At 40.2% G+C, this 27,382-nt stretch overlaps 1 protein-coding gene across 3 annotated transcripts in view; it reads right to left on the bottom strand.

Annotated features, from left to right (window-relative positions):
• The window catches only part of LOC131678013 (proton channel OtopLc), a 57,808-nt gene that overhangs the window by 7,320 nt on the left and 23,106 nt on the right, over window positions 1-27,382 (bottom strand). For 2 of the 3 annotated variants that reach the window (XM_058958140.1, XM_058958149.1), the window contains 2 exons: window positions 8,474-9,034; window positions 8,289-8,406 (listed from right to left, as the gene is read on the bottom strand). In XM_058958140.1, coding sequence (XP_058814123.1) covers window positions 8,289-8,406; window positions 8,474-9,034 — 679 coding nt within the window. Of the gene's footprint in view, window positions 1-8,288; window positions 8,407-8,473; window positions 9,035-9,094; window positions 9,217-27,382 lie in introns of those variants that run through there. The other variant, XM_058958159.1, reaches the window with a different exon arrangement.

Below are 27,382 nucleotides of genomic sequence, written 5' to 3'. Positions count from 1 at the left end.
GCAGAAATAGATCTTATTATCTTACTACGGAAAATATTGCTTGGAATCTTTTAAGAGAAAGCCATCATCATCGTGGCGAATCAAACAGAACACATTGCAGACTTTCAAGTTGGTTGATCGTGTGATGTCATTCATCAGTCTTTTTGAAAACACGCCCATCTTTCTAGATCACAGATGGCCATCGAGTTCAGGGTCAGTCACAAAGTTGAGGCTCGCTTTGAGCTTCTCTGCTGGACATATTTTTAATGGTTTTTCTTGCGATATTTGTACATGTCCAGACAACTGTAGTCCACAGTGCTTTACCAAACTTACGATATCAGCATTTTTGTACGCTTGGTGTAGCTTGTGGATCATACTCATGAGCCATTTCTGATTTTTCATTCTGTGAAGAGCATTGAGCGAGTTCTTCGCTTAAAAATAGTGAAAAAAAAACTCCTCGGCCGTACAAAGAGACAGGAAGAACTAGTGATTTATTCAGAGCAAATTTTGTGCACGTTCTAAGGCTTCGGGATTTACAACGCAAACTGCAAAAAAATCTACTACGCAATGTGCCTTTTTACCTCACGGTAACTTGAACTTGTTTTTCAATAAACTCCTCGGAATTAACGCATACTTTACCAGCTTGTATTATTATTTACATATGCACTTTTCGAATATAGAAAATGTTAAGCAAACTTAATGTACTACAATGAACCAGTAAATCATTCGTACTGTAATTCTCGAACCGATTGGTCTATCTTTCCATTCCGTGCAGTCTAACTTTAAAAAGAATAGTGCTAATCCGTTGCCAAGATTATCTTGCGCATTCTTTGCCTCGTGTTTTTGTTCGAGTAAGCCGTCTGGATACCATTATATACACAAGTTAAGTAGGGGAACATGGGGAGACTTGACCAAGCTCGAAATTCTATTTTTGGCTATGGCGTCTTCTATTCGATTCTCTAAATTTTCCCAAAAATATTTTTAGACTTGTTTCGATCCCTTAAGGTAATCATAAAAGTTTGGAATGAAAAATCCTTTCCTTACAGAAAATATTACGTGATTAATAAATTTGCATTATATGATGTAATTTTTTATCAAAAGTTGTATGAACATATCTACTCGACGATTAATTACTATTAATGTACTAATATGCCATCTTAATCCTTATGAAGCAGTGAAATTATTTTACATAAATTGGAACATTGGAATAGTTCTAATTAGAATTTATATTTTAGTATTAGTAAACAAAGTTAGCAATAGTAGGACTGATTTCGTGACGTGTGAACATGCAATGCAAGCGGGCCCATATTATTGGCTCGAATCAAAACTCGTCGAAATGTCAATTGACTATAGGTTCATCCGAAGTGTTCATTTGTGTTTACATTTTGCTAGCGTTGCCAATTTTATTTTGTGTCCACCACCTAATGTGGCTACGCCATATCGCTTTTGTGCGTGCTGTCCGACTTCGCTACCGCTCAGTCGGACTTAAACTAGGAATAGCCCCTATGTTTGAGTAAGCCGGGCGCATTCTTTGCCTCGCAGTGGGGAGACTTGACTAAAAAAAACGATCGCAGAAAAACTTTTGTAACTTTTCAAAATTTAAGTTAAAAATTCTGCAAAAAATCATGAAGACGTACAATAACTCAATGACTTTTGAGGGATTGAAGGCTTATTTTAGAGATTTATGCAGTTTTAGCTGAAAACCTGGTCAAGTCTCCCCATGTTCCCCTACTGTATAATATTACACTTCCCATTATTGTCTATGACGCATGCGGACAACCCTTCCAGCATTAAAAAAAATTGCAACCCTGCGCCAGGCACCGTATTAAACGTCATACTTTAGGCACACATATTTTATACATCCAGTGATGATTTCGACCCGCTAGGAGATACCATGTAAACAAAATGGCAGCAAACGTCTAATCTGGCTATTATGCCAAAAAAATTTGGACGCAATGGAGGATGATGGCATACCTTTTGAACAAAAAGCTGATAATTCTCCAAATGTAAAATAACCGATAATTTTTCAAATGTACCATAACCGTCCCAATTGAGGATTTCTGGGCTAATTTGAAGCGGAAAGCATATGCCAATATTTTTTACCTAAAACTATCAAACATCTGATAATCAAAATTAAGAAAGAAATAAAGAAAATGTCAACATCAACTTTTTCGACTGCTTTGCAAAAAGTTCCTGCAAACTGTCGTAAAGCTTTTCGAATGTGCTCAAATTGTTTTCTACATTAAGTTATTAAGCTGACAATTTTTTTCATATAGAGAGAACATTTAATAAAGATTTTTCTACCCTTTTGAATTTTGTCCAAATTTTATTCCGCATACGTTAACTTGCTTGCACTGGGCAATAGACCCTTGCAAAAATGACTCTCCCATGACAGTTGATCATCTCAAGGTGAGGTGGATATCGAAATAAAATTAGCTCCCCGGCTCAAGTTTTATCCATGCTCGGCCACCGGGCCTTACGTGATCTTCTTCCAGGCTAAAGCCAAAAAATGTTTGAATTTATTGAAGATTTCTCGCTTTCTGACTGAACGATATTCGGTCGTAGCAGAAATATCGAGAGTAGCTTAAACCAGACAAATGATATTGCTGACTAAGAGCCAGTATATGTACCATCAATAGGGTTGAATATGCAGGGGTACTCTCCGAGCCGAGTTTGAATTGCGCGGATCTTCTGAAACATGGTGTTGTCTGTTTTTAAGACCCCATGCTACAGCCAGTGAAGATACTGGGGTGTCTACATTTGCATTCAGCATTAGTCGCAGCTGTCGGGAAGAGGGCATATGTCAACTCAGACTCTTATCTGGTGACATACGCCGGTTCTGTTCTGCCTAACTACCTCCTCTTTGACAAGGTTCGTTTACCTGTTCGCCCCTTTGGGCCGCGGGTCATGAACTGCACAAATTGCAAACAACTGGGACACACACCCTCACATTGTAGCAATAAGCTTCGTTGTAGAAAATGCAGCGGGAATCATGCGGATGGATCCTGTGGAAGGGATGTTGAAAATTGTCTCTACCATGGGGGAAACCCACATGGTCTCCCGACATGTCCCGCGTACAAAATGCGCAAGGATAAAATTAAGTGTTCCCTTCAGGGACGCTCTAAGCAATCTTTTGAAGAAATGCTAAAGATAGCTACGCCATCGGACTTTACCAACGTCTATACTAACTTATCTACTGACGAAGGCGACTGTGATGAACCCCAGGAGGAATCATCTTCTGCTGTGCCTAGAAGCTACAGAAAAAGGAGGAATATCTCCTCTTCCAAACTTCGTTGTGAAAGCCAGCAGGTGTCCCTTCAAGGTCGTCCAAAAATAATAACTCGAGGAAGTACTAACAGCTGTGTTCAATAAAAAATGAGAATTTTTTTAGTCATGTAGTTAAAAAACAAAAAAAAATGTTCAACGAATTCAGTATTTTTCATTAAAAACATGTTTATTCTTCAAAAAAACGGGGCGCTGGTCAGCCGTACGACGCAACTTAGTCACGATGCTCTCACAAGAGCGCTGGACGGCACTGATGGCCATCTTTTGGATGCAATTCCGGATCCTAGTGGTCAACTGCTTCTTATTCTTGGCCCGCCAATTATTTTTGTACACAAGAGCATTCAGGGAGCTGAAAAAATCCTCAATGGGACGGCACTGGGGCACAGAGGCGCCGGTGGTTGAGTGGTAAGCGTGACCGCTACTCATTCTAATTTGCCTGGGTTCAATTCCAGCCGAGGTCTTTGAGATTTTTCTGATGTGAAAGAATCTGTGGTCACGTGTTCCTTCGGAAGGGATGTAAAGCCGTTGGTCCCCGGTCTATGAGTTTGGTGGATCGATATCTAGTCCAGATAGTGAAGTCACCTCTCTGGCGTCGGAAAAGAAGAAGTGATTCAACTTCTATACTCTTACTAACAAAAATATCCTCCTCCTGTGATACTTGTGGAGTGCGCAGTAGTATGTACGGCCTCTAGCAAAAGCAAGTATCGGACTAACCATTCCTTCCCTTTCCTTCCGCGATCTACGGTCTGGCCTGGCCGGCGCCGGTATTGATCAATACTTTAGGATTACCAGGAGTTGCACATTAAAAGATGTTTCGCTACTCCCAAGCATAATTCTTTGTGCAACTTCAGCTAGTCCAGATCGATAACGGAGTAGCAGCCAGGGGTGGTCGCACAAGCTCAAGCTCAGTGGGACGGTACTGGGGCAAGTTGTTCGGGTTCCTTTCTTTTGGCACGTACGGTATCTTTTTCTGCTCAAGATACTCCAGCGTCTTCTTGGCGTAATATGAAGACGCCTTGTCTGGCCAGAAGACGTACTTCCCATCTACATGATGCTCCTTTAAGAACGGCAGAAGAATGTTCTCAATACACTCTCACTGGTACACTTGTTGCTTGATGGCCAGACCGATCGGCTTGAATAACGGCTTTGAAATCTCTCTGTCCGATATGGCGATGTACAGCATAACTTTTTTTTTTTTAATTTATGCTTAAAGTTATATTTTATTTCGTGTCGCTGGAATAGTAGCTGTCATTTCCTGGAATGTGGGTCTTCGAGAGCGGAAAGTAACTTTCGTCGTCCACGGTAGTTCTTCGTCATCCACGGACACTGCGATTTCACTGCTCGTACGTCCAACTCGGGGGACCGAGTCTTCTTCCGAAAGATGATGTCCTTCATCTTGAGGGTTCGGTGAATCAAGGTATAGGAGCAGTGATATTTTCGGTCGGCGTCACGCAGACTCGTTCCGTCGATGTTGTCGAAGAGCTTTTTCAACGCTTCCTTCTTCTTCTTTTTCATCATTATCTTCGCCGGACGGCCGCTACTGGCCTTCCGATCCACGCTCAGGGATGTCAGGATCCGCTAAACTGTACTCACGGGCACATTTTTGTCTCAAAAGTGGTCTACCGTAAACTTTTTTCCACGATGACCATGCGCTTCGTAAAACCGTACAACACGCCCGCGGAGTGCTTGCTGTTTCGACGCCATCTTCGATTGAACTGACAGCATCCGAGCGAAAAGAAACTACCCATTTCTAGGGAGTCCAGACAGCAATTCTCTTGGAGAGAAAAAATGTACGCTTTTTACTTTAATTACAGAAAGGTATTGAAATCATTCCCATTTTTTATTGAACACCCGTTAGAAAGCACGTTCCATATTTTATGGAGAAAATTTGGGAGCTCCTGTATGCATTATCTGTAAGATCGTACAAGATTACCTTAGTTTGGGTCCCCTCGCATTGCTCCATCTCCAAGGATTACTCTTTACTAAGGCGTGCGCTTTAGAAGGTGACTTCTATGCAAGACCATTCTGCTTTAACGAAACTTTCAATGTCTCTCGTCAGGGACGCTAAAAAGTTTGCAGATATCTTGGAGCAATTAAGGGTTAGGACTGTAGCTTCATTCTGTTGTCCCAAAGTTATCAACAAAACATTGGTTTAAAGGAATCAATGTGGGTTGGTATTTCATTGGTGTGATGTCTCGGCTTATGCCCAATAACTACACGTTAAACGCTCATATCCGACGTTTTGAGCTCGTGAATAGTAGTCTCTGCGCTTGTGGCAACGGTTATCACGATATCGATCATATTGTCTGGGCATACTCCGAGTATTTACCAGATCTGAACTATTGGATTCCCTTTGGGCCCGAAGAAGATCACCCACTTTCCCGGTTCTAGATATACTGCCAAGCTACGATCTCCTCTATATGTCCCTCGTATACACCTTCCTAAAACCAACAATATACAGATTCAACTGCTCCTATTATTTTTATTATTATTCCACGAAAAATAATTCGTGCGAAAAATTATTTACGCGAAAACGGTAAAGCGCACAGCAATTTTTTTCTTCTTGGATGTTTAATGAAGATCCAAGACCTTCATTTTGATGATATAGTTATAGTGATTAATCCTGCTTGAAGTGAGATGTTCGCCACAATTTTTTTTCAAGGTATGGAAAATAGGATGAAGTCTTCAGAAATGGTAAAGAACTTGCTTTTGTGGACATCTTTACTGAAGGCCAAAAATCTCAATTTATAGTACACTCGAAGTTATTGACCGATGTTTGTGAATGATCCCTTAAAAACTTTTTTCGATATAACTTTTTAAATATCGTAAATAAAGCTTGAGCATTTTCCAGAAAGTTTTCCATCTTGTCAAAATACATATCCTTCTACAGGAGATCATTGGTCTATCTCTTGCGACTTAGAAGTTATTGGGTAATTTAAGGTAAAATTTGCAAAACATTTTAAAATATTAACTTTTAAACGAGCAAAAACGGGCAGCCAATTTGCAATGCTATATAAACACGGCGATTGAAATAATTTCGTAGAATATATGAAACCCGTAGGAATTACAATTGAAAAGATATTTAAAAAATATATTTTTTGGGGTCATCCAAATGTGACGAGCTATAACTTCTTAAGCATTACAAGAAGAGGCTTCATGTGCTCAGAAAAAATATTCATAAAAGCAATCTCCACAACTTTTCTAAAGGCGTTAGCTCATTTCTTTCACCAAAAAACTCTGTTACAAAATCTCACTTATAGGAGGATTAATCACGAAAATCATAGCAGCAAATGACAGCCCTTGCAATCTTTGATAAGTAGTCCGAAAATACTATTGATGTAAAGTCAACCGTTTCCACACTAACAACCAATCACCATGTGAAACACTTTATTTTTCAAAAATTGCAAAGCAATTTAGAAAATACATGAGATAAGCCGTTGTTGCAATAAAGAGTTGTCTAGTTTGACAATTCAAACCTTTTTACGGAACACACCGAGCTTGTCAGAATGTTATTTATTTATTATAGTAATGAATTGGCTTTAAAGGCTTCATCCACAACAAACAGCAATATTGTTGAAGATATTACAAATGAAGACTTTGTGTCTTCAACAAAGTTATTGGCAAAAGTTTGCTCTATAACTTTGCCAAAATATAATTTTAATATATGCACTTGCAAGGAAGTTGGCATATAAATCCCACTTTTATGGAGATTAATCATCAAGATAATAACACCACATGAAACAGCTTGTAATGTTCACAAATTACTCCGAATACATCATTGATCAAAATCTAACGATTTAGGCGTAATTAATAGATCGCAAGATTTTGGCGAAAAAATCCATTGTGATTCTCAGAAGTGCTCTCTTCCACCTGTACTGCATACCATCGATGCTTTGATACGATTTCAAGGTGAAACATAAAACATCTCTGTCGACGGAACACGGGACCCACAACACAAACATCCCACGCGCAACTCGGTGTGTTGCCGATCCGCATCTGAGCCGTACTACGAAATCGTCTGGAGGAATACCTGCCGGCTCAAGGAGGACCACCCGGCGTCCCAGTACATGATACTTCTTGATGAAAACCGTCCGAGTCTGTAATCCATCCCTTGGAGCTCTCGGTGCCTGAAATCGAAAGTTGATGTTTTCTTCCTCTTGTAATCTTTGTTCACCCTCTCTCCGCTGTTTCTGATACCCAGATAAAGAAATTCCGATAGAGTGAACTGATATTTTTTGCGAAGGGTAAAGGGTGTTCTTTACGTTTAAATCAAGTAAATGAATAAAGGAAACACTATATGTTTTGAAGAAAAAAACATGAACATTCATGCCTATGGGGAAACTACTGTGAATTGGTTGAAAAACTTAAAAACTTTCGCAGCAGTTCGAGTGTTTCTAATTTCATTCAACCTGCTGAATTCGCACAAAAAATTGACCATATTCCATTCCTAGACTACCGACTATAACATTGTCATTGCAAGTTAGAACGCGTGTAAATCACTATTCAATTTTGTCTGTATACGTTTATAAAAGTCTTTGGTAAACATTTTTTTCACTGGCCATCTGAGCATTAGAACTGATGTTTAACATTTTTCTCTTTTCCAGTTTTACTCAATTCCGATAAGGTAGACGAGCTTGTCATTCATTTAAACGAACTAGCTCAAATCACTTTTAAACATAATCACATCACAAACCATTTCGATAGTTAACTTATTGAACGAAAATCGGTCCAGATACTCGCATCCGTGCTGTCCGCTGAATCCCGAACGGCGGGTCAGTAAACAAAGTCGTAACATTCAACATCTCTCGAACAAGAGTTTTTCTCCACCCATCGTCAAGGTCACGATCATCTCGTATCAGAAAATTACCCCATTTCACATCATTCATCCGTCACGTGATTAAGTGCCAAGTTACTGCCACCGAATATGTTTGCACACACACACTCTTTCACACATACACACTCATAAACATGTTAGCACTAATCCGATATGGTTGGTGATCAGAAGCGCGCTGATTTATGATTACCTCATAAAACGAAGGCGGAATGTAAGTGGAGATAACTTCGGCCATTGGGAAGGCGATTCCCATCACCACCAGCAGCTTCCCGTAGAGTGCGGACAGTGTAGTGGCCAGCGCTTCGCCCCTGTCGAGAGATAGAGCGGTAAAAGTGAGTGTGATTAAACTAATGGGAAAAGGGTGAAAGCACTTACGGTTTAATCTCCCGCTGCTGGTAATAGACCGGTTCCGGCAGTCGCGACGGCCTCCGATTGGTGTTCAGGATCGGATGCAGATGATGATGGTGCGAATGGTAAAGAACGGCCAGATGCTGGGTGGTGGTAGTTGTTCCGGCCATTATCCCTGAGGGGCTTTGCTGGTGCAGGTTCGAAGGGGATGGCAGTACTACGGAACTGCCCGACGGTGCTGCTCCGGGTTGAATCACGATTGGATTAGTTTTAACGCTAAACGTAGGGGTTTGAATTCGCTGGTAAGCCGACGAAGTGGAGGAAGATGTTTCATGGTGGGTTTTACTCGCCGTGTCCACCGATGACCCGACTCGGGATTCGTCCGTAGGCAGCGGGAATTCTTCGGGCACCGGCGGGTGGGGTGGCACTTCCGGTTGGAAGTCGACATTTGGCGTTGAGGTGGTCTCTGCTAGGTGCTGCAACGATGGTGCCGGAGACGATTGATTGCTGAACGTTTCGGGCGATACGATCGCGTTCTGGGGCACCGATGGAGATGGCATGATTGGTTGCAGTGGAAGCTCCATATCCCTGAAAATATATAAAAAGTAACGATTAGTTGTAGGTCTGAAGGCCTTACTGAAAACTGACCCATCAGAAGAAGACATGTGTAATAAAACACCATTCTTCCGTGGAGATTTTGATTTTTTCGTCATGCCTTTTCGCTGTTGCGGGCAATTGTCGACGAGTCAGGCAGACAACCTGTTCTAACCGGAGTTTGGTCACTGACTGAAAACAAAAATCTGTGCACTTAAATTGTTTCACTCCCACATTGTCAGCGTTCAACATTCATCTAGAGGTTAAATGTACGTTGAGAAAGAACATGTCAGCTGGAAAGATGAAGGAACAAAACTCTTATTTTTTAAAACTGATTTTTTCAACCAAAAAAAATAGACGTCGAACTCGTTACTAGCAAACTATTGTAATAACGCTAAACCCACCCTCCCACAGACGGCATTATGTGCGGCACAGCGCATTAACAAGGCGTGATTGTCTCACTAAATTGGAGTGCATATTTTGAGTACTGACCCTTCCATCATCGGCGGTAACCGACCTTGGATTAGCGTCTCGATATCATTCCCTAAAATTGCCTAATTTGATTTGCGAGCGAGAGTTATTTTGCGGTGAAACATATTTATTTTTTGAGACGTCCATAATCATTATAATGTGCGAGTCGCACTCTTTTCATTTGATATAAAATTGAAAGATTTTTTTTAGTCTACAACATTCACACGTTCATTCTGCTAATATTTTCAGTTAACGACCATTAGTTACTTTTATGTTAGCAAACAATTGTTAATGAACTCATCATAAAAATGATTTAATAATCCCTAGATTAAATTGCATTAACTCCTCTGGAGCGGTGGAAATAATTTATTATAATGGGCATACGCTATGAAGATTATGAAGATAGGCCCAAGTTCAGGATTGATTTATTTAGATTTGAATAATGTGGCTACAAATAGGGTAGATGAATTAAATAGTTTTTGTACACCATCATTAAATTTTAACATTTGCGTCGTATTTTTGTACAACTACAATTATTTTTATTCGTTTAATCACAGGTGGATGTTATGAAATTCGTAGTTAGAATCTATTCATATATACAAGAAAACAGTTCTGATTAAAACATAAAGAAACTGCTTTTTGTGATATGAAGGAGGCGCGCGGTGTCTGGTTGGAACTAGGCTATATTTTCAGACTGATAGCAATAACTTATGACAACTCGTACAAGTCAGCATATGATTATCGTACTTTTCTAATTCGAGACTTTTTAAGCATACTGCTTTTTAATTAAGCCTTCGCTGGTTGGATCATAGGACAATTAAAAAACAAAATCATGCAAAAAATCTCCCCCAAATTTACCTTTGACATTGATTTTGGGGTGCTGAATGCTGCTTTTGTAGTTGTAAATATGGTCTGAATACCTACTACAAATTAGGCGTTCATGGCTCAACTGTCGGAATTAAAAACTCTGCTTTGGATTGGTTTGCCGTAGATGAGTGGGTAATCGGTTGAGATGTCTTCTTCTTATCAAATGCCGCCCAAGGTTTTCTATGGTGTGCCATATGATTACAGTAATTGTAAGACGGAAACTGCCCTTTATGGGTACATAGCGTAGTTTGTTAAATTTTAGCTCCATGAAGTTATACTTGATTTATGAAGCAGGAGGGAACATAGGCTCCAGCCAGATGGTAAAGGGGGGGGGCACACCTTCTTGGTAAAATATATTTGGTGCACGGTTTGGAAAATGTATTTAAAAATTTGAGAAATGCGTTTCCTAACATGCGGTGAGAGGGGCAAAAAAATTAGCAAATCATTCATAGAAATCTTTTAAGTTGTTTCTGAAGGATATTTGTGGCGGAGACAATGAAACTAGATCCAAATGAAATAATTTATTCTGTGGTAGTATGTAAATTATAAAATTCCAACAATAGATTGAAGATTTCGACTTAAGTTCAATAACTTCAGTTGTACTACCTACTTTAAGTAATCCTGCTTCATACAGACTTCTCTAGAAACACTGTATGTTTCAATCGTTTATAGCACATAGAACAGACATACAAGCTAGAAAAAACTTTCCTGAAAAACCTATGTAAACATTTAAATGAAAATACGTTGAAAATCACCATCGCATACAGGTGGATGGTTCATCATTGTATCCAAGTTTGCACGCAACGCCCTTATAGCATTTGATTCCACCGATTGCTGTCTATACACTGGAGCGCAGTACTCGCACGTTGGAAGCCTTACCCTTAGGTCAGCAGTTTCGGTCAAACTGTGAGTCGACGATTACTGCAATGTCGCCGACAGCAATTCGTTTTGCTGGAGTAAACCACTTGGTTCTGCATGTAGATAGTCACGGATCAACTGCTTCCAGAATAAGTTAGTCATGATCTGTGATTGAGCTCGACAGTTCCTTTTATGTACCGGACTGTCTTCGAAGTGAACTCACGACCCAGACCGTTTACTGATCCTAACAGAAAATGGTTAGGTGTTAGCACAGGTGATTCGTCGATAGTCGTTGGAATGCCGGTCAGTAGTCACGAGTTTTCTACCTCGATCAACGCGTTCTGATGCACTTCGACGGTAGGTAATCTACTGGGTTGTAACTTGCTTAAATTCTGCTTCACGCTGCGGATCAGACAGTCCCAAGTGGGGCGAGCACGACAAATTGAAGGTTCACTACTGGGTGCGACTTGAGTTAAATTCGCTAACCAGTTTTTCGAAATCGAGCTGCTCGATTGTTTGTTTGATCACCTTGCTTGTAGCTTGGAAGCTAGTTCAGCGATCACTATAGATCAGGGTCGGCGGAAAGCGTGGGTAGTATGGGTAGTACTACCCACTCGAAAATAACCGAGTGGGTAATTACCCACTCGAAATTTTGAAACATTTCAAAAAATTTAGATGTGCAACGCATGTATCTCGAACTACACATATATTGAAACATCGATGTACCACAATTTCATTCTCATAAACGAACGTGATTTAATGGGAATGTAATATAAGCATGTGCATTGCGGAAAGGGAAAAAAATCCTTACTAATGGCCCCTCACGCTATGCTTTCTACCCACTCCGGCGTAAAGTGTTTCGCCGCTCCTGCTATAGATGACATCCAGTACTTCCCTCCTGGCCATGATGATTCGAATTGCCATTTCGCAAAAGTCGGAAGTCACCTTTTCTTCGAGTGTCGTCCAAGCAAAACCAGAGTCGGGCCGAAATTCTTCTCCCCCATGTAGGTGAACGGGCGGCTGAAAATGGCCAGACCAGAATGTGAAAGATCAGCCATTGCTGGAGGTTGCGGTTTTGCTCGATCGTTTTTACACCACTGGCACTCTCTCCGGATCGCATGGCTTTCAAACGAGGAATACGGTAGCGTTCGTTGATGATTGTGGAATGGTTTTGGTGGTTGGAACGTTCGTGAATGTTAGCAATGATCAGCTGTTTATGCGAACCCGCGCAAACGAAAAACCCATAATACCCCCATGCTCATGGGGTTTGACATGGGTGTTTGAAATGGGTTCAACCCATGAAAACACCATCACCATGGTCCGGTAGATCCCATATACGATACCATATTTTGATGTATTTATGGGTTATTGAGACCATTTTATGGTGTCTTGATGGTTGTGAATTTAGGCACGGACCATGTTTAAGGTCTTTTCAAGGGGCTGTGTGGTGTTTGAACCCATGAGTATTTGCTCGGGAAGGGAGAATGACGGGTTCAACAAAATCGCGGGAAACGAACAGACTTATGTTCGACCACAGACACGAGCACCTCCATTCTCGTCTAGGAAGGCGCAATGGAACAGTGGATTGTTCTTCATCATCTTGGCCCTCTCATCTCTAGCAGAGTGATTTGAGGCTAGCACGGTGATCTCATCGATAAAGACTTCCAACTGCGCTTGGCGGAACAAGTAATCCTCCGCTTTAGGTAGCTCTTGTTGCACCAGCGGTCCAAAAACGCGATGGACTCATCTCGTAGAGCACTGCGAGTTGTCGACGTACCGTAAAACGAAAGCTGTGCTACTCAGAAGAGTGGTCCATCTAGAGTATTCTTGCGGCTTTATAAAAGGAATTATATTCATTCTGGAATGAATAAGTGGATGTGAACTAGTTGGTTTGTTGTAGTTTCCTCGAAGCTAGGAATCGGAAACCAGACGTGTTCGTTTTGTCCAAGAACTTCTGATCTCCAAAACCAGCTACTATTCGGCGATATATTGGGAACACGTGTCCACTCCGTGCCTTCATCGGCAACGTTCTGCTTCGTCGAAATTCAACGCCATTCACTAGCTTCCGTCGACTTCACTGACAAGAAACGCAACGAATGGGCTATATCGATGGTGGTCGGATATCAGCCAGCACACGTCCTTGGAATCTGTCCGGAAGTATTGCTTGGTAACCGCAATAAACAGTGATACCATTATCGTATCCGTCAATTAAATACCGAGTAAGACCGCTTGCAGCCCGGTCTTCGGGATGGACAGGAATTTCAATGGCGCAATTCTCGTTTTCGCTTCTACCAATTAGCTTTCAATCGTGAGCCCCTCGCAAAATCGAAGATAGACGACCTCCGCTATACCGTGCTCAGTCGCATCCACATTCGGCAACATTTTGTTACTTCAACAGATCGTACCTTCCGAAAAACGGACAGCCCCGTCAACCATTTCTCGAACTGCGTGTTTTCTATAGGAGCATTCCATCCCACCGATGTTCTCCATATTTCTTGTAGAGGAACCTTCAAAAACATCAACAGATGCGTAATAAAACCCAATGAATCGTGCACTATCATCAATGTACGAAGAACTTCGCGTTTGGTCGACCACAGGAGAGCAGATTTTCATCGTAACGAGAGGATATTCCGTATATTCGTCGTATTCCGCCACATTCCGAGCACCTTTTCTGTAATAGATTCGTCATCGATGTTTAGATTCTTCTCTCAAGCGTCGTGTGTTTCAAGTTTGCCATGACCGTGGCGGAGTTTGATATCTAGTTTCGAATTTCAAACCCAGCATGTTCGCGAATCTTTTTGAGTTCTAGTGCGAGCTTCACTCCGCTCTCCTCTGTATCAGTGCTAACGAGCAGATCATCTACGTAGTGTTGCTTGATGAATGCAACGACCGCCTCTTTATGGTACTGCTCGAATCCTCTTGCGTTTAGGTTTTTGACGTGTTATGCAGTGCTCAGTAAGCAACATGCGCCGAAGATCATCAACTGATCGACGTAAATACTGGGCTTCGACTCGTTAGTACCTTTTCAGAAGAAGCGCTGGCAATGTTGGCAGAGCCGGCGTCACACTTTTAGCCTGAGTGGGTAGTATGCATACAGTGAAGGTAATAGAATAGGAATTGGTCTCATTTTCGCAATACACACGTTTGAATTACATTTACATTAAGTCACTTGCTGTGTGTTTGTGCAAATGGAATTGTCTTACGTCGATATTTTCAAATGTGTGCCCGAGATACATACGTGGCAGACTTCAAATTTATGAAAGGGTCCAAACATTCGAGTGAGTGAGTTTTGGTTATTTTCGAGTGGGTAGTACTACCCACGCTATCCGCCGGCCATGTTGGTCTTCGTCTCTCATCAGCACTTGGTGAAAAACCTCCATGATGTCCCCACATATTGCCACTCGGAACTCACGGAAACGGATCAGCGCCGCAATGTTAGCTGATCTGGACTTTTCAGGGGGACTGAGTTTAAAAACACCATATACGGTGGCAACTGCGTCCCACACTAGGCGAAACTTGATTTATTTGGGTTCAACACAACGAATATAGGTAGGTACTAAACACGCGCACGCTTTACTTGAAATACTCATGAAGTCAGCTTTCTCCGTAACCCTTCTTGACATGTTCTACGATCTTCTACTCAAGAGCCTCGGCTAGTACCGGATCCTAAAATGGTTTTCGAGACATTTCCATCAGTTGAAAATCATCACTTCACTGTCAGGAAGTCGAACGCAATCGTGTCTTCAGAGCAGGCCGGATTCGAAGTGGTTAAGCAGTGGACGGGTTAGGGATTCCATCAATGTCTTAGCCTGTTGATCGTCCGGAGAGAGAAGCAGCTTTTTTGTTTGATGACTCCTATGCCATCCAGCGTGAAATAAGATTTCATCGCTTTTTCAAGATCATTATCATTTTCCAGCCTACACTCACATCTTTCCATACCGTGAAAGTTAATGTATTCGCCGGCCCCTCCGCTACCGGTTCAATTGCAGTAAATCGTCCACCCCAAGCGGGTATTGACGGCAATCGATTCGTTTCGCCTACCTTCACGACTTTTGATTCTGTGCCCGAGATTGGCGTAATCCAGGCCAATTAGTCTTGACTGATATCGCGGTAATCTTCGATTGGTGGTTTACCCAGGTACGTATACTTCTCCTGCAAACCAGTAACGTCTGCGGTCGTATCTGCAACGAAGAGACAATACCTCTAAGGACTACTAGTATCCGTATTATTCATCATTGGTGTTGATTCAATAAGCTACGATGTCCATAACCTTAACCGACCTTCTTAAAAGAAGTATTCACGAAAGATTTTCATATACATGCATTTGTACTAAATAACTTTCCGGTTGCACCCCATTAACATCATTAAGAATACCCGAGGAGAAGTTACTCCAGGTATCAGCTGTAGCTGATTCTACTTCTTCGTATTGCGATTTAGATTTTGCAATTAGCTCTGGGGGGGGGGGTCGCGATGATATGACATGTAGCCTCTATATTGTCATTTTCCATACACGCGGGAGTCTTAATTCCAACGCTGTCACTTTCACCACTGGTGTTAAGCTGTTTAACAAAACAAAACTTTTGGTTTGGTCTAACGTATTAAATGATATCAGTACTGCATTGTGGAGGTTACGATACTGAACATAGGCGACTTCTGTAAGCCCTCAGAACCTTCAGAAAATGTTCTTCCAGTCGATTCTGGAAGCGACGCGCGGTCATGAAGTATCTGCATTTATTTCAGGTTGCATAAGCGAAATGCTTAGTAATCGCATTCTTCGCTCGTCACTCCGACAGACAGAGATAAGGAGGTTAAGTATTTACGGCTGTTCTCAGGGTGGTGTTCTGTTACCTTTGGTATGGAACCTGGTTGCCGACAGCTTTTTTTTAATTCTTTTATTTGACACTGCGTATAGCTTAGAGGAGCCGTGGGTCTTTTATCAGAACCCAGAGTCCCGAGAGGAGAGCCAAGAGTCCAGAATCCAGAGTTCCGAGTGCAGATTCCAGATTTCAAAGTCCAAACTGCAGAGTTCGGATTCCAGAGTCCAGAATCAAGACCCCAGAGACCATAGCACAGAATATCGAGGCCAGAACCCGGTGTCCAAGGCAGCTGGTAAGGATGGTCTAGAAGCGGAACTCTTCAAGGTGGGTCCGGAGAAACTGACGGAAAGCATGCACCGAATATTCGAAAGAATCTGGCACAGAGAACAGCTACCGGAGGAGTGGAATGAAGGGGTCATCAGCCCGATATACAAGAATGGCGACAAATTGGACTGTGAAAACTACAGAGCGATCACAGTGAAAAATGCCGCTTACAAAGTGCTATCCCAGATTCTGTTCCGGCGCCTATCACCGCTGGTAAATTAATTTGTTGGGAGTTATCAGGCCGGTTTCATCAACGGCAGATCAGCAAACGACCAAATTTTTACTATACGGCAAATCCTCCAAAAATGCCGTGAATACCAGGTCCCGACACATCACCTGTTCATCGACTTTAAAGCCGCATATCACACGGTGGACCGTGTAGAGCTAAGAAAAAGGATGAACGAGAACGGCTTCCCTGGGAAGCTGACAAGACTGATTAATGCTACGATGGATGGTGTAAGGTATTGTGTCAAAATTTCGGGCGGCCTCTCGGGTCCGTTTGAAACACCCAGGGGACTAAGACAAGACGATGGGTTGTCCTGCCTGCTGTTCAACATAGCACTGGAAGGTGTAATGCGAAGAGCGGGGTTCAACATGCGGGGCACGATTTTCACGAGGTCCGAACAGTTCGTGTGCTTCGCTGACGACGTGGACATAATCGGTAGAAACAAGAAGATGGTAGCAGATCCGTATACCCGACTGAAACGCGAAGCAGCACGAGTAGGACTGAAGATAAATGTGTCTAAGACGAAGTACATGCTGGCGGAACCGATCGCGATAGGGAACGCTTGGGCAGTAGTATTACGATCGACGGCGACGAGTTCGAGGTGGTTGACGAGTTCATCTATTTAGGCTCATTGGTGACTGCGGACAATAGGACCAGCCTGATGATCAGAAGGCGTATTATCTCTGGAAGTCGTGCTTACTATGGGCTCCACAAAACTTTGAGATCCAAGGTGCTTCACCACCGCACGAAATGCGCCATGTACAACAGCACTGATTAGCCCGTGGTTCTCTACGGGCACGAAACGTGGACAATGCTCGAGGGGGAGCACTCGAAGTCTTCGAAAGAAGGGTGCTGAGAACGATCTTCGGTGGTGTGCAGGAGGATGGCGTGTGGAGACGAAGGATGAACCACGAACTTGCGCGACTCTGTGGTGAGCCAAGTATCCGGAAAGTAGCTCAAGCTGGAAGGGTACGGTGGGCGGGGCATGTTGTGAGGATGCCGGACAACAACCTAGTTGGTTTTCTTTCATTTCATGGACTTGTTGACTTTTCTCGGTGAAAATGAAAATTCCAAATTTTCACCGAGAAAAGTCAACAAGTCCATGAAATAAATATGTTGCGGTGACCATAAAATCTTATATTCATCTAGTTGGTTTTCACCTCCAACCCGGATGGTACAAGACGAAGAGGAGCGCAGCGTTCCCGGTGGCTGGACCAAGTGGAGTAGAACCTGGCGAGTATCGGGCACCTGAGAGGCTGGAGACAAGCAGCAACTGACCGAGTGACGTGGCGGAATATTGTGGAATAGATTAAATCATGTTAATATGATGTATAATCAGGAAATATAATAATATAAATATAACCCGGTGTCCAGAATCCAGCGTGAAGAATGTAGATTCCAGAGTTCACATGAGATGTACCACATCACCAACACAGCCAACATCGTAAACCATCGTACCGATGTACAGGGCCTCAACACCACTTACGCTAGATTCTTACACTCTGTCAAAACGAGTCAGGGCAGTAGTAGACAAAACCAAATACAAAAGCCTCCAGTTATACTAATACCACATTGCAAAAAGCTTCGTCCGCAGATATTTGGGGCCAATATATCGAAGTTTGAGCATTGCACGTCAAATCAATTTTCAATTTCGAAACAACCGTCAAGCAGTCGTAGCAGTGGCCCAATATGGATGGTTATATTTTTCAATTGCAAATTCGCACTAGTTCGCTCATTCAGAAACACATTTTTCATGCATCCAGACACATTTACCAGACACCGTACTATCGGACAACGACCCTTTGACTATAAACAATGGACTTTAGTGAGTTCGCAATATAAACCCAATCTGTCCTCATGTTGTTTTTATGTTTTGCCTTTCTCAATAGAAAGGTATTGCAATTGCTCTGAAAACCGACTTTTTAACGGAGGCCCGGAGGGCCGAGTGACATATACCATTCGATTCAGTTCGTCGAGTTCGGCAAATGTCTGTGTGTGTGTATGTATGTGTGTGTATGTATGTATGTGTGTGTGTATGTGCGTCTGTGTGTGTGTACGCGAACACAATCTCACTCACTTTTCTCAGAGATGGATGAACCGATTTTTACAAACTTAGTCCCAAATGAAAGGTGCAACGTTCCCATAGGCTGCTATTGAATTTCTAATGGATCCGACTTCCGGTTCCGGAATTACAGGGTGATGAGTACGATCACGCAGAAAACGTCGATTTTAAGAAATTCTGCAATGAATGTATAATGGTGAAAAATTTTCCAAAATGTGACCACAACTGCTTCGATTTGTAGTACTAGGTCATTAACAGCCATTCAAAGTCTCTTTGGTCACATTGGCCACCATCATCGGTTCCGGAAGCCCCGGCGGAAGTATCCAAATTCAGACTAACAGTCACATCGGTTTCTCGGAGGTGGCTAGACCGAATCAACCAAACTTAGTCTCAAATGAAAGATGTTGCGTCCCCGTAAATGGCTATTAAATTTTATCCCCAACCGACTTCCGGTTCCGGAGTTACGGGTTGTGGCGTGCGATCACATAGCAAATTGTGATTCAAACCGATACCCCGATGGAAGCAAAAAAGGTAAAAATTTCGCTAAAATGTCTCTCAAATAACTTAACTTTGCAGTTCTAGGTCACCGACGGCCAAACAAACTTTCGTTGACTACATTGACCACCATAGACGGTTCCGGAAGTGCCCGGGAAAAGCGGCCATCTTTCAAAATTTACGAACTCACATCAGTTTCCCTGAAATGGTTGGGCCGATTTTCACAAACTTAGTCCCAAATGATAGCTATATTATCCCCACAGATGTCTATAAAATTTCGTACGGATCGCTTATATGGGTCCGGAAATATAGACTAAATCGTTCGGTCACATATGAAATTCCCATATAAGCCGGAACTCAAATTTTTTTCCAAAGGGGGGACCCCATGAAATTTCAGAAATCGAATTCGTATTTTTGATGCCAAACATCTTTAAAATGCATGAAAGTCGAGATTTTATGTTATCTCGAAAAAAATTTTTTTTTATAAAAATCGACTTTTTGGGACTTTGCCGATTTCGCACCTTTTTTCAGTTCAATATTACCGTGGCTGTTTTTTCTTTTTCAAAATTTCAGAACTCGAATAATGATTTATTTTTCTGTATATAGTTGTCATGTGATGTATAATAATAAAATGTAATATATGCATTTAAAAGCTTTTAATGAATATAAACAACGCACACATTCTCGTGATTCATGATTGAGAAAGGCACAATCGCACCGCTAGGTGGATTAAAATAGGTTTTACATTTCTTATAAAAGAAATGTATAGAATTCGCTCAAACTTTCAAGATTTTCTCCGAGGCCCGGAGGGCCGAGTCTTATATACCAATCGACTCAGCTCGACGATTTGGGACAATGTCTGTGTGTGTGTGTGTGTGTCTGTGTGTGTGTGTGTATGTAACGGACAAATTCTCATTCGTGTTTCTCAGCAATGGCTGAACCGATCTTATTCAAACTAATTTTAAATGAAAGAACTAAAAAACAGTATGAACGCTATTAATTTGTTTTTGATTCTGATGTTTAGTTTCCAAGATATGAATGTTTGAATGCGTAAAAATGGCGTTTTTTGCAGTTTTTTTGAATTATCTGCCGAAATTGAAAACATAGATTAACAATTTATATGTTTTTAAACAGCTTTAACGAATACCTTTCGAACAAGCTATAGATTGTTGAAATCGGACTATTATCAAAAGAGATATTTAACATTGAATGCGGACGAAAGATTTTTATCATTTCCCATTGCCAGAAATATGACCAAAACATGTAATCTATTTTTAACGCCAAAACGGCTTATTTTGTGTCAATAGTATCTTCGGTGAATTTAATGGAGGCAATATGCCCTTTCTTTTGGTATTGTGCTTTTGCTGATTTATCCCCCTATAGTGAGATAATTACACAAATTTTCTTGGAAGTGATTATATCGAAATGATGCCTTCAGCAAATTTGTAGCTCTTACTTTTGCGAATAACTTTACTGAAGACTTCAATTATCTATTTTGAATATTTTAAAAGTTATGGCTTGTTGTTTGTGGATTACTCTTTGTCGCCAATTTATTGTTCAATATAGTAATAATCAATTGAAATAAGCCAAACATTATTTCGATAAAACGAATTTTGTATTTCATTTTTCTATCTACAACCGCTAGAAATAATCACCGAACACTTTCAAGTTGTCTGGAAGGAACTTGATAACTTATCAGTGCAAAAATGTTCATTTGTGCGAACCTTCTGACAGCAATTTTTCTAACTTATAACCATCGGATCGATCTGAAACATATCGAAAAATGAAGAGCTAATTAAATAACTCCAAGCAACGGCGTAGCCAAGAGAAGGTTTTGGGGTTTAACACCATACAACGCCCCCCCCCCCCCCCGCCACCACACCCACAAAAAAATTGGATTGAAGTTGAAAATTTATTGATGCTGACTGATTTAATTCAATATTACAATAACAATTATCTGATCCGTACATTGTTATCTTGTTGTTGTAAACATCATGAGAACTTTGGATAAATTGTCGGAATGGGGTCCTGATATGTAACTGATCTATTGGTCTTGATTTCACAGTTGTCTAATTGCATCAATATCAAAATCCTGCCTGAAAACATTCCAATAGAAAATTCCAGAGTTCTGTAATCAATCATAATCCTCAGATTTCTTTTCAAATTGAGCTCGTTTTTGTAGAGATGTACTGTAATAAGGGTCTTTATTTAATAGGAAGCGAAGTTAAAATTGATTTTATGTCTATGAAACATAGAACTGCGCACCAAAAAAATGCATAACTTTCAACATTTGCTAAAAATGTTTTTGCCTTTCTCATTTACTCTAAAATTCGTCAATCTAATCCCGACCGGGAGGGCCGAGTGTCATATGCCAATCGAGTCAGATCGGAAAATGTCTGTGTGTATGTATGTGTGTGTATGTGTGTATGTGGAAAATAATGTGACCTCTGTTAATCAGAGATGGCTGGATCGATTTGCACAAAGTTAGTCTAAAATGAAAGGTACAACCTTCCCATCGGCTGCAATTGATTTTTTTATTGATTGGACTTCCGGTTCCGGAGTTACGAGTTGAAGAGTGCAATCACACAGTAAATTCACATATAATCTGAAATGAAAATTTTTCAAAATCAGATTTGTATTTTTGATGCCAAATGACTTTATAATGCATGAAACATCGAGATTTGATGTAAACTCGAAAAAAAATAATGCTTGACAAAAATTGATTTTTTTGGACTTTGGTACATTTTTGTCTTTCTCATATAGAAAGGTTATGCAATCACTCTAAAAATCGTCAATGATACCGGCTCGGAGGGAGTATGCAGTGAATGGTTGCTACTTTAAAATTGAAACTAGTTTAAAATTTCGTAACAAGTTGAAAATTTTCGGCAGGACCCGGACCTCCCGGATCTTACTATGTGATACTGAAACATCGCTTGAAACCAGCGGCGATCAAGCGATGTTTCAGTATCACATAGTATCTCAAGATCGTGGCTGTCGATCCATTGTATGTATGTGCAAATCGTACTGAACATGTATTATTCATTTCCACCATTGTATTGAACATAACCAGCCATGGAATCGTAGTCTGGACAAATCAGAAAAGCACAATTGCACCACTAGGTGGATTAAAACAGGTTTTTATTTTGGGAATGCGTCGAGTTGAGACGGAAACGTAATATGATTAAGATCGAGGATAACACTTTCCGAATGTAGAGAGAAATTTATGAGAAATGACGATTTCCATTCGACTCAAGCAGGTCCTGATCGATTTTGATGAGAATTTGATTTTTGTTGTATGACCAATTATATGTATAGGTCAAATGTTCAAAAACAGTAATTTAAGGTCAAGATAACATCATTTTGAAACCGCCAATTTTAGAGGTTTAGTATCTTCGATGAGTTTTACAAACGTTAAACAGCGCATCATTTGATAAAATAATTTTGGCGGTATATCGTCCAAAAAGTATTTATGGTGAATTTTCTCAGGTTAATATTCATGACTACAATAAAGTCTCAACAAATTCGTTAAAAACACGAACGCTGTTACTATTTTCTGAAAAATTAATTCTGCATAATTTTAAAACTTCAAAAATTACGGTTTCGGAATTATGCCGTTTGGACAGTAAGATCGATTTTCACCAAACCCCCACCAATTGTAAAAATGGGTTTGTAAAAAAACGTAAGGGCGATACTTCAATGCTGATAGGTGGGACCGAAAAAGTAAACAATCGTCAAAGGGGCGATACTATCATTTTGTCAATTTCAATAGCAAACACAAATTTTAATTTAATAATTTAAAATACTTCATGAAGTTTTGGGTTTCGATCACTGAATCATGCAATCTAGGATGTAAAAAACACAATAGTTCTTAAATAGGAAATAAAACCAAGTCTGGAAATATTCACTGTTGATTTTCTTTGAATGGTGTCACTGCTAGTATCGCTTTTTTCCAGAAAAAGCGTTGATTTTTATGTCTCAGTCGCGTTGGAAATTTGAGTAAAGTATAAACTTCATTTCTATTCAAAAAAAAAATTCGTTTTTTTGCCTCAGTACAATATACATGTATAGGTCAAAAATCCCCTTTAGGAAAATTCAGTTTTCCCACCAGAATGCATTGATTGAGGAATTTAGATATTTTATTAACAGAGCATTAGCAATAATTCGTTTGTATGTCTATTTTAAGGGCCATTTTTTCGCTTTCCCATTGATTTGGTTTGCGATTTATAGCACTGATGTTGTCCTATGCTGATTTGAGCGATTCTCTATGTCCTGCCACAATCCCATGTAGTATGTGTTATCAAAAACATCGCGAAGCATCAAGTTCTAAATGTTCTCAAACGATATAATATCCGAAGAGAGTGATAAGAGTTATAAGAAATGTCTCATCACACTGTTAGGTGGATTAAAAGCGTTTTTATATATTTATGTTAATTTTCCTTTCCAATAAAATTGTAGTTTCCCTTGAAAAAGGCCACCACCAAAGGCCGAAACGTCAGTTAGTAAGAAACCCTTGTTTTGATTATCCAGACTGAGATAGCCGACTTCGTTCTTCTAGCAGTACCAGTACCAGTACCAGTCGTAATCTACATAACCATAATGATAATTTTACTAGAACTGCTCTTCACAACTGTTGTTACTCTGGACTGCTTTAAGGCCTTAGTTTTATAGTACTGTTGTTTGGTGAAATGAGTATTGATACAGGTAAGGTACAGGTAACCAGGGTAATGCCAAACGAATACTAAATTCGTTACAGATACTTTTTGCATGTATCAGACAACTGGTTTAGTTTTTGATAAAAATGCACTAAAAACAATGAAAAGGAAAAGTTTTTCTCAGATAACTTTTTTCCTTGAAAGTGCCCAACTTGAATTTTTGACGGTAGGTAGAGAACATACCTATCTTGAAACAAATTTCATCCAAATCAAATAGGTTTTTTTGTAAACTGACTTTTAATATTTAAAATCGATTTTTTTAGTGTAGGAGTCGATGATGAAATTTTTCAATATTTTTTGAAAAGAATTGGTAAAAACGTTTGGCCCTTTTCAAAAGACAGTCCAGATCATTTTTGGAAAAACAAAGTATGCAAAGTGCCTTTTTGTGACATAGTTCTCATGTACAGAAAGTTTCATCAAAACCTGAGAAGGTGCTGCCAACATTTGTTCGAGTTGGCGCGAATTTCGTCATACCCCACTACCTATACTGAAAGCGGTCAGCACGCGCCTAAAACAATCGTTATCGTTCACCACTCGTCGAGCATGGACGCCGTGGCTCAACATCGAGCTTGTGTCGAAGAGTGTCAATCAAGATATTCTGACGCGTTCTTGGTTGCACATCACTAACCAGTACGGCATGCACTTTCTACTAGCTTCGACATTTCCAATGGAGTTCTCGGAACGACTTCAAACTTTTACAAATCCGATAATGACTTGAACAGAACACAAAATATTTTTCGGATTAATTCCTTATGATTTTGAGAACTCATGTATTTTCATAAAGGAATCCGGATCATGCAACGGCCCAGCACAATCTGGCAGAAAATGTTTGTTTCATGTATTTGGTAGTGGTGCTAGTATACCATTACCATATGAGTGCATTCGCTGTTCATGATGTTAAGGATATGATCGTGAAAATATTGTGTGTTCTGTTCAAGCTATTAGCGGATTTGTAGAAGTTTCAAGTAATAAGCGTGTTCTGTACCGTATGTTATGAACGCGGACAGTGCATCTAGCGCCAGTACTACATCATTCAAATTTATCTCGGTAGAGATTTAACATGTCCTCAGCCTATTTGTAAACCTAGCTAAACCAAGAACAGCTAGTAACTTGGCTGAAAGGTTTCTGTTGGAGGAGCCTGGTGAGATGTTGATTCAAATCCAGTTTTTCATCACTTATAACATCGATTTATTTTATTTTAATTTTTTAGTCAAAATGGAATCTACTATGTTTTCTGTTTAAGTCTGATGGAACGAAGACATCCACCGTAAAAAAAAATTTGTGATAAAATTGCTTGAACTATCTGCTTTTAAAAAATAGATAAGATGGTGTGCCTTTCTCAAATGTTGCTCAATTTGAGCCGCCATGATTCCATCAAAGTAACACCAAATTTATGAGTCAATATACGGGAATTGTCAAGTTGTCCCCGAGCTACAACGGCCTTTGTAGTCAATGGATCGCAACTATGCTAAGATTATACAAATCATGCTGCATTTAAATTTAAATATCATTTTAATTCAGGCTTCTGTTAATAGAGCATACAAATACATAGTAAAATCTTAAAGTACCATTTTAATTCAAAATGTATCAAAAAGTACTGATATTCAGAGTACCCGCGATACTTTTGAAAACTTTTCGAATGATTGCGACTATCAAAACGACCAATCAGGAGCGGATCAGTAGTTAGTTTAATATTGTCTCTACTTCCGGTAGATTTCTACTACCGAATGTCTATACAAAGTTAGATAAAAATTGCATCATTTAACGCAAATTTAGTAATTATGGAATATTTTCTATAAGAAATACGTTTATCATTGCAAACTTTTAAAATTACCTTAAGGGACCGAAACAAGTATAAAAACATTATTGAAAAAACTAATAGAACACGTTATAGCCAATAATATAATTCTGCGCTTGGTAAAGTCTCCCCATGTTCCCCTACACTATTGAAAACCCTGCGCGGCTACACCCAATTCGAAAACATCTACTCCAAACATATTCAGCTAAATCGCAAGCTGTTGAACTAACACTAACCTCAGTATATTAAAAGATGCACCTTTTTCTGTCTTTGGAATTAGGAAGAAAATATTACTTGCAGCCTAGCTGCCTGAACATACGTTCGCCAACCGACAAATTCTTCCATTCATACTTACTTTAGCTAATACTCATCTGTAGGTCGATAAAAAGTTTAGTAAACTTCTCATTGTATGTTGTTCATCTATGAACAAGCTGATAAAAATTATAAGAAGTCAAGCGACCACCAATCAGCTCAGATCCAATTTTCCAGTACACTGCACAGTGGTGGTTAGTGGCCGGTTAGTAATCTCCTAACTTCAATCACTTTTTAAAGTGCCCATAAGGATCACCGACTAGAAGCTTTCCAGATTTTCGCGAACAAAAAACTCCATCATGTGGGAAAAAACCTCTACAAGGTATAAAAACTTTGTAAAACGAATGCCAATGTAAAACAAAAAGCTTCACCTATGCTTGGCGCTAATTTTCACACACACAGCATGTTGTATGGAGCGAATCACTTCTGAATGAAAAGGTGTAAAGTGGGAAAAACGAAAGCACTTCACCATAACCACCGTAATGGTTACGATCAATTCACTCTACCACAACACAGTACAGTCAATGTGTTTTCGGTGGGAGTGAAAAATCAACCACGAAAACCACTCGTCACTACCGCAACTATGCCGAGACAGGTTGATTCCCTGTTAGGCGACCCTAAGTGGGATCGGAGCGAAGTGGAGAGTGACGCGTCAGCAATTTCCTATTCAATCGGAAAAATGTGCTCACTTTCCTGTGCCGGGATATGCTATACGACTATACGACGATTAACTGAAACGACGGGAATACATATATGTATATGCAGCCATCGTTCAGTCTCATAGACAAGCATCACTACGGCATAATTCTTATTCGAAATGTTTTTTTTCAGTTTTGTTTTCGGCAGCACATATGCTACAGCTGTACAAATGTTATAGTTAAGCTCTACACTCGTCAAAAGATAAAGTATATTTAATGCGGAATGCTGTAAGATTTCTGTTGAACACATTTATTTTAACCAAAGGTAAGAAAGTAGTTGCAATCGTATAGTTTTGAACTGGTAAAATGTTTACACCAGAATAGTTATAATTTTAGATCTACCTTGTAATCAGAAAAGTTTACTTTTGGCCAACAATTTGATATGATTACAGTAAGAGTCGACCATATGGTTTGGAAGTTTACAATATAGAAGAAGTGAAATCTATTACGAATGACACTTGGAGAAATTGGTGACTAAACCAATACCTTCTTACTCGACTATCAAATGCAAATCACCGAAAGATGGAGTAACCTATAAGCAAACAACGCTGATCACATATCCCGGGCAGACCCCAACATGTCAATTCCGTAATTAGACAGCCCACTACGGAGAAAAACATGCACCGAAGTAACTAGTCACAACTTACCTACTACAGCCAACTCTAACAAGCAGCCACCGACACTTACAGATAAACCAAAAAC

This window comes from Topomyia yanbarensis, chromosome 1 (genome assembly GCF_030247195.1).
Source record: "Topomyia yanbarensis strain Yona2022 chromosome 1, ASM3024719v1, whole genome shotgun sequence".
NCBI classification, from domain to species: Eukaryota; Metazoa; Arthropoda; class Insecta; order Diptera; family Culicidae; genus Topomyia; species Topomyia yanbarensis.
This window is presented reverse-complemented; position numbering and strand designations above follow the sequence as displayed.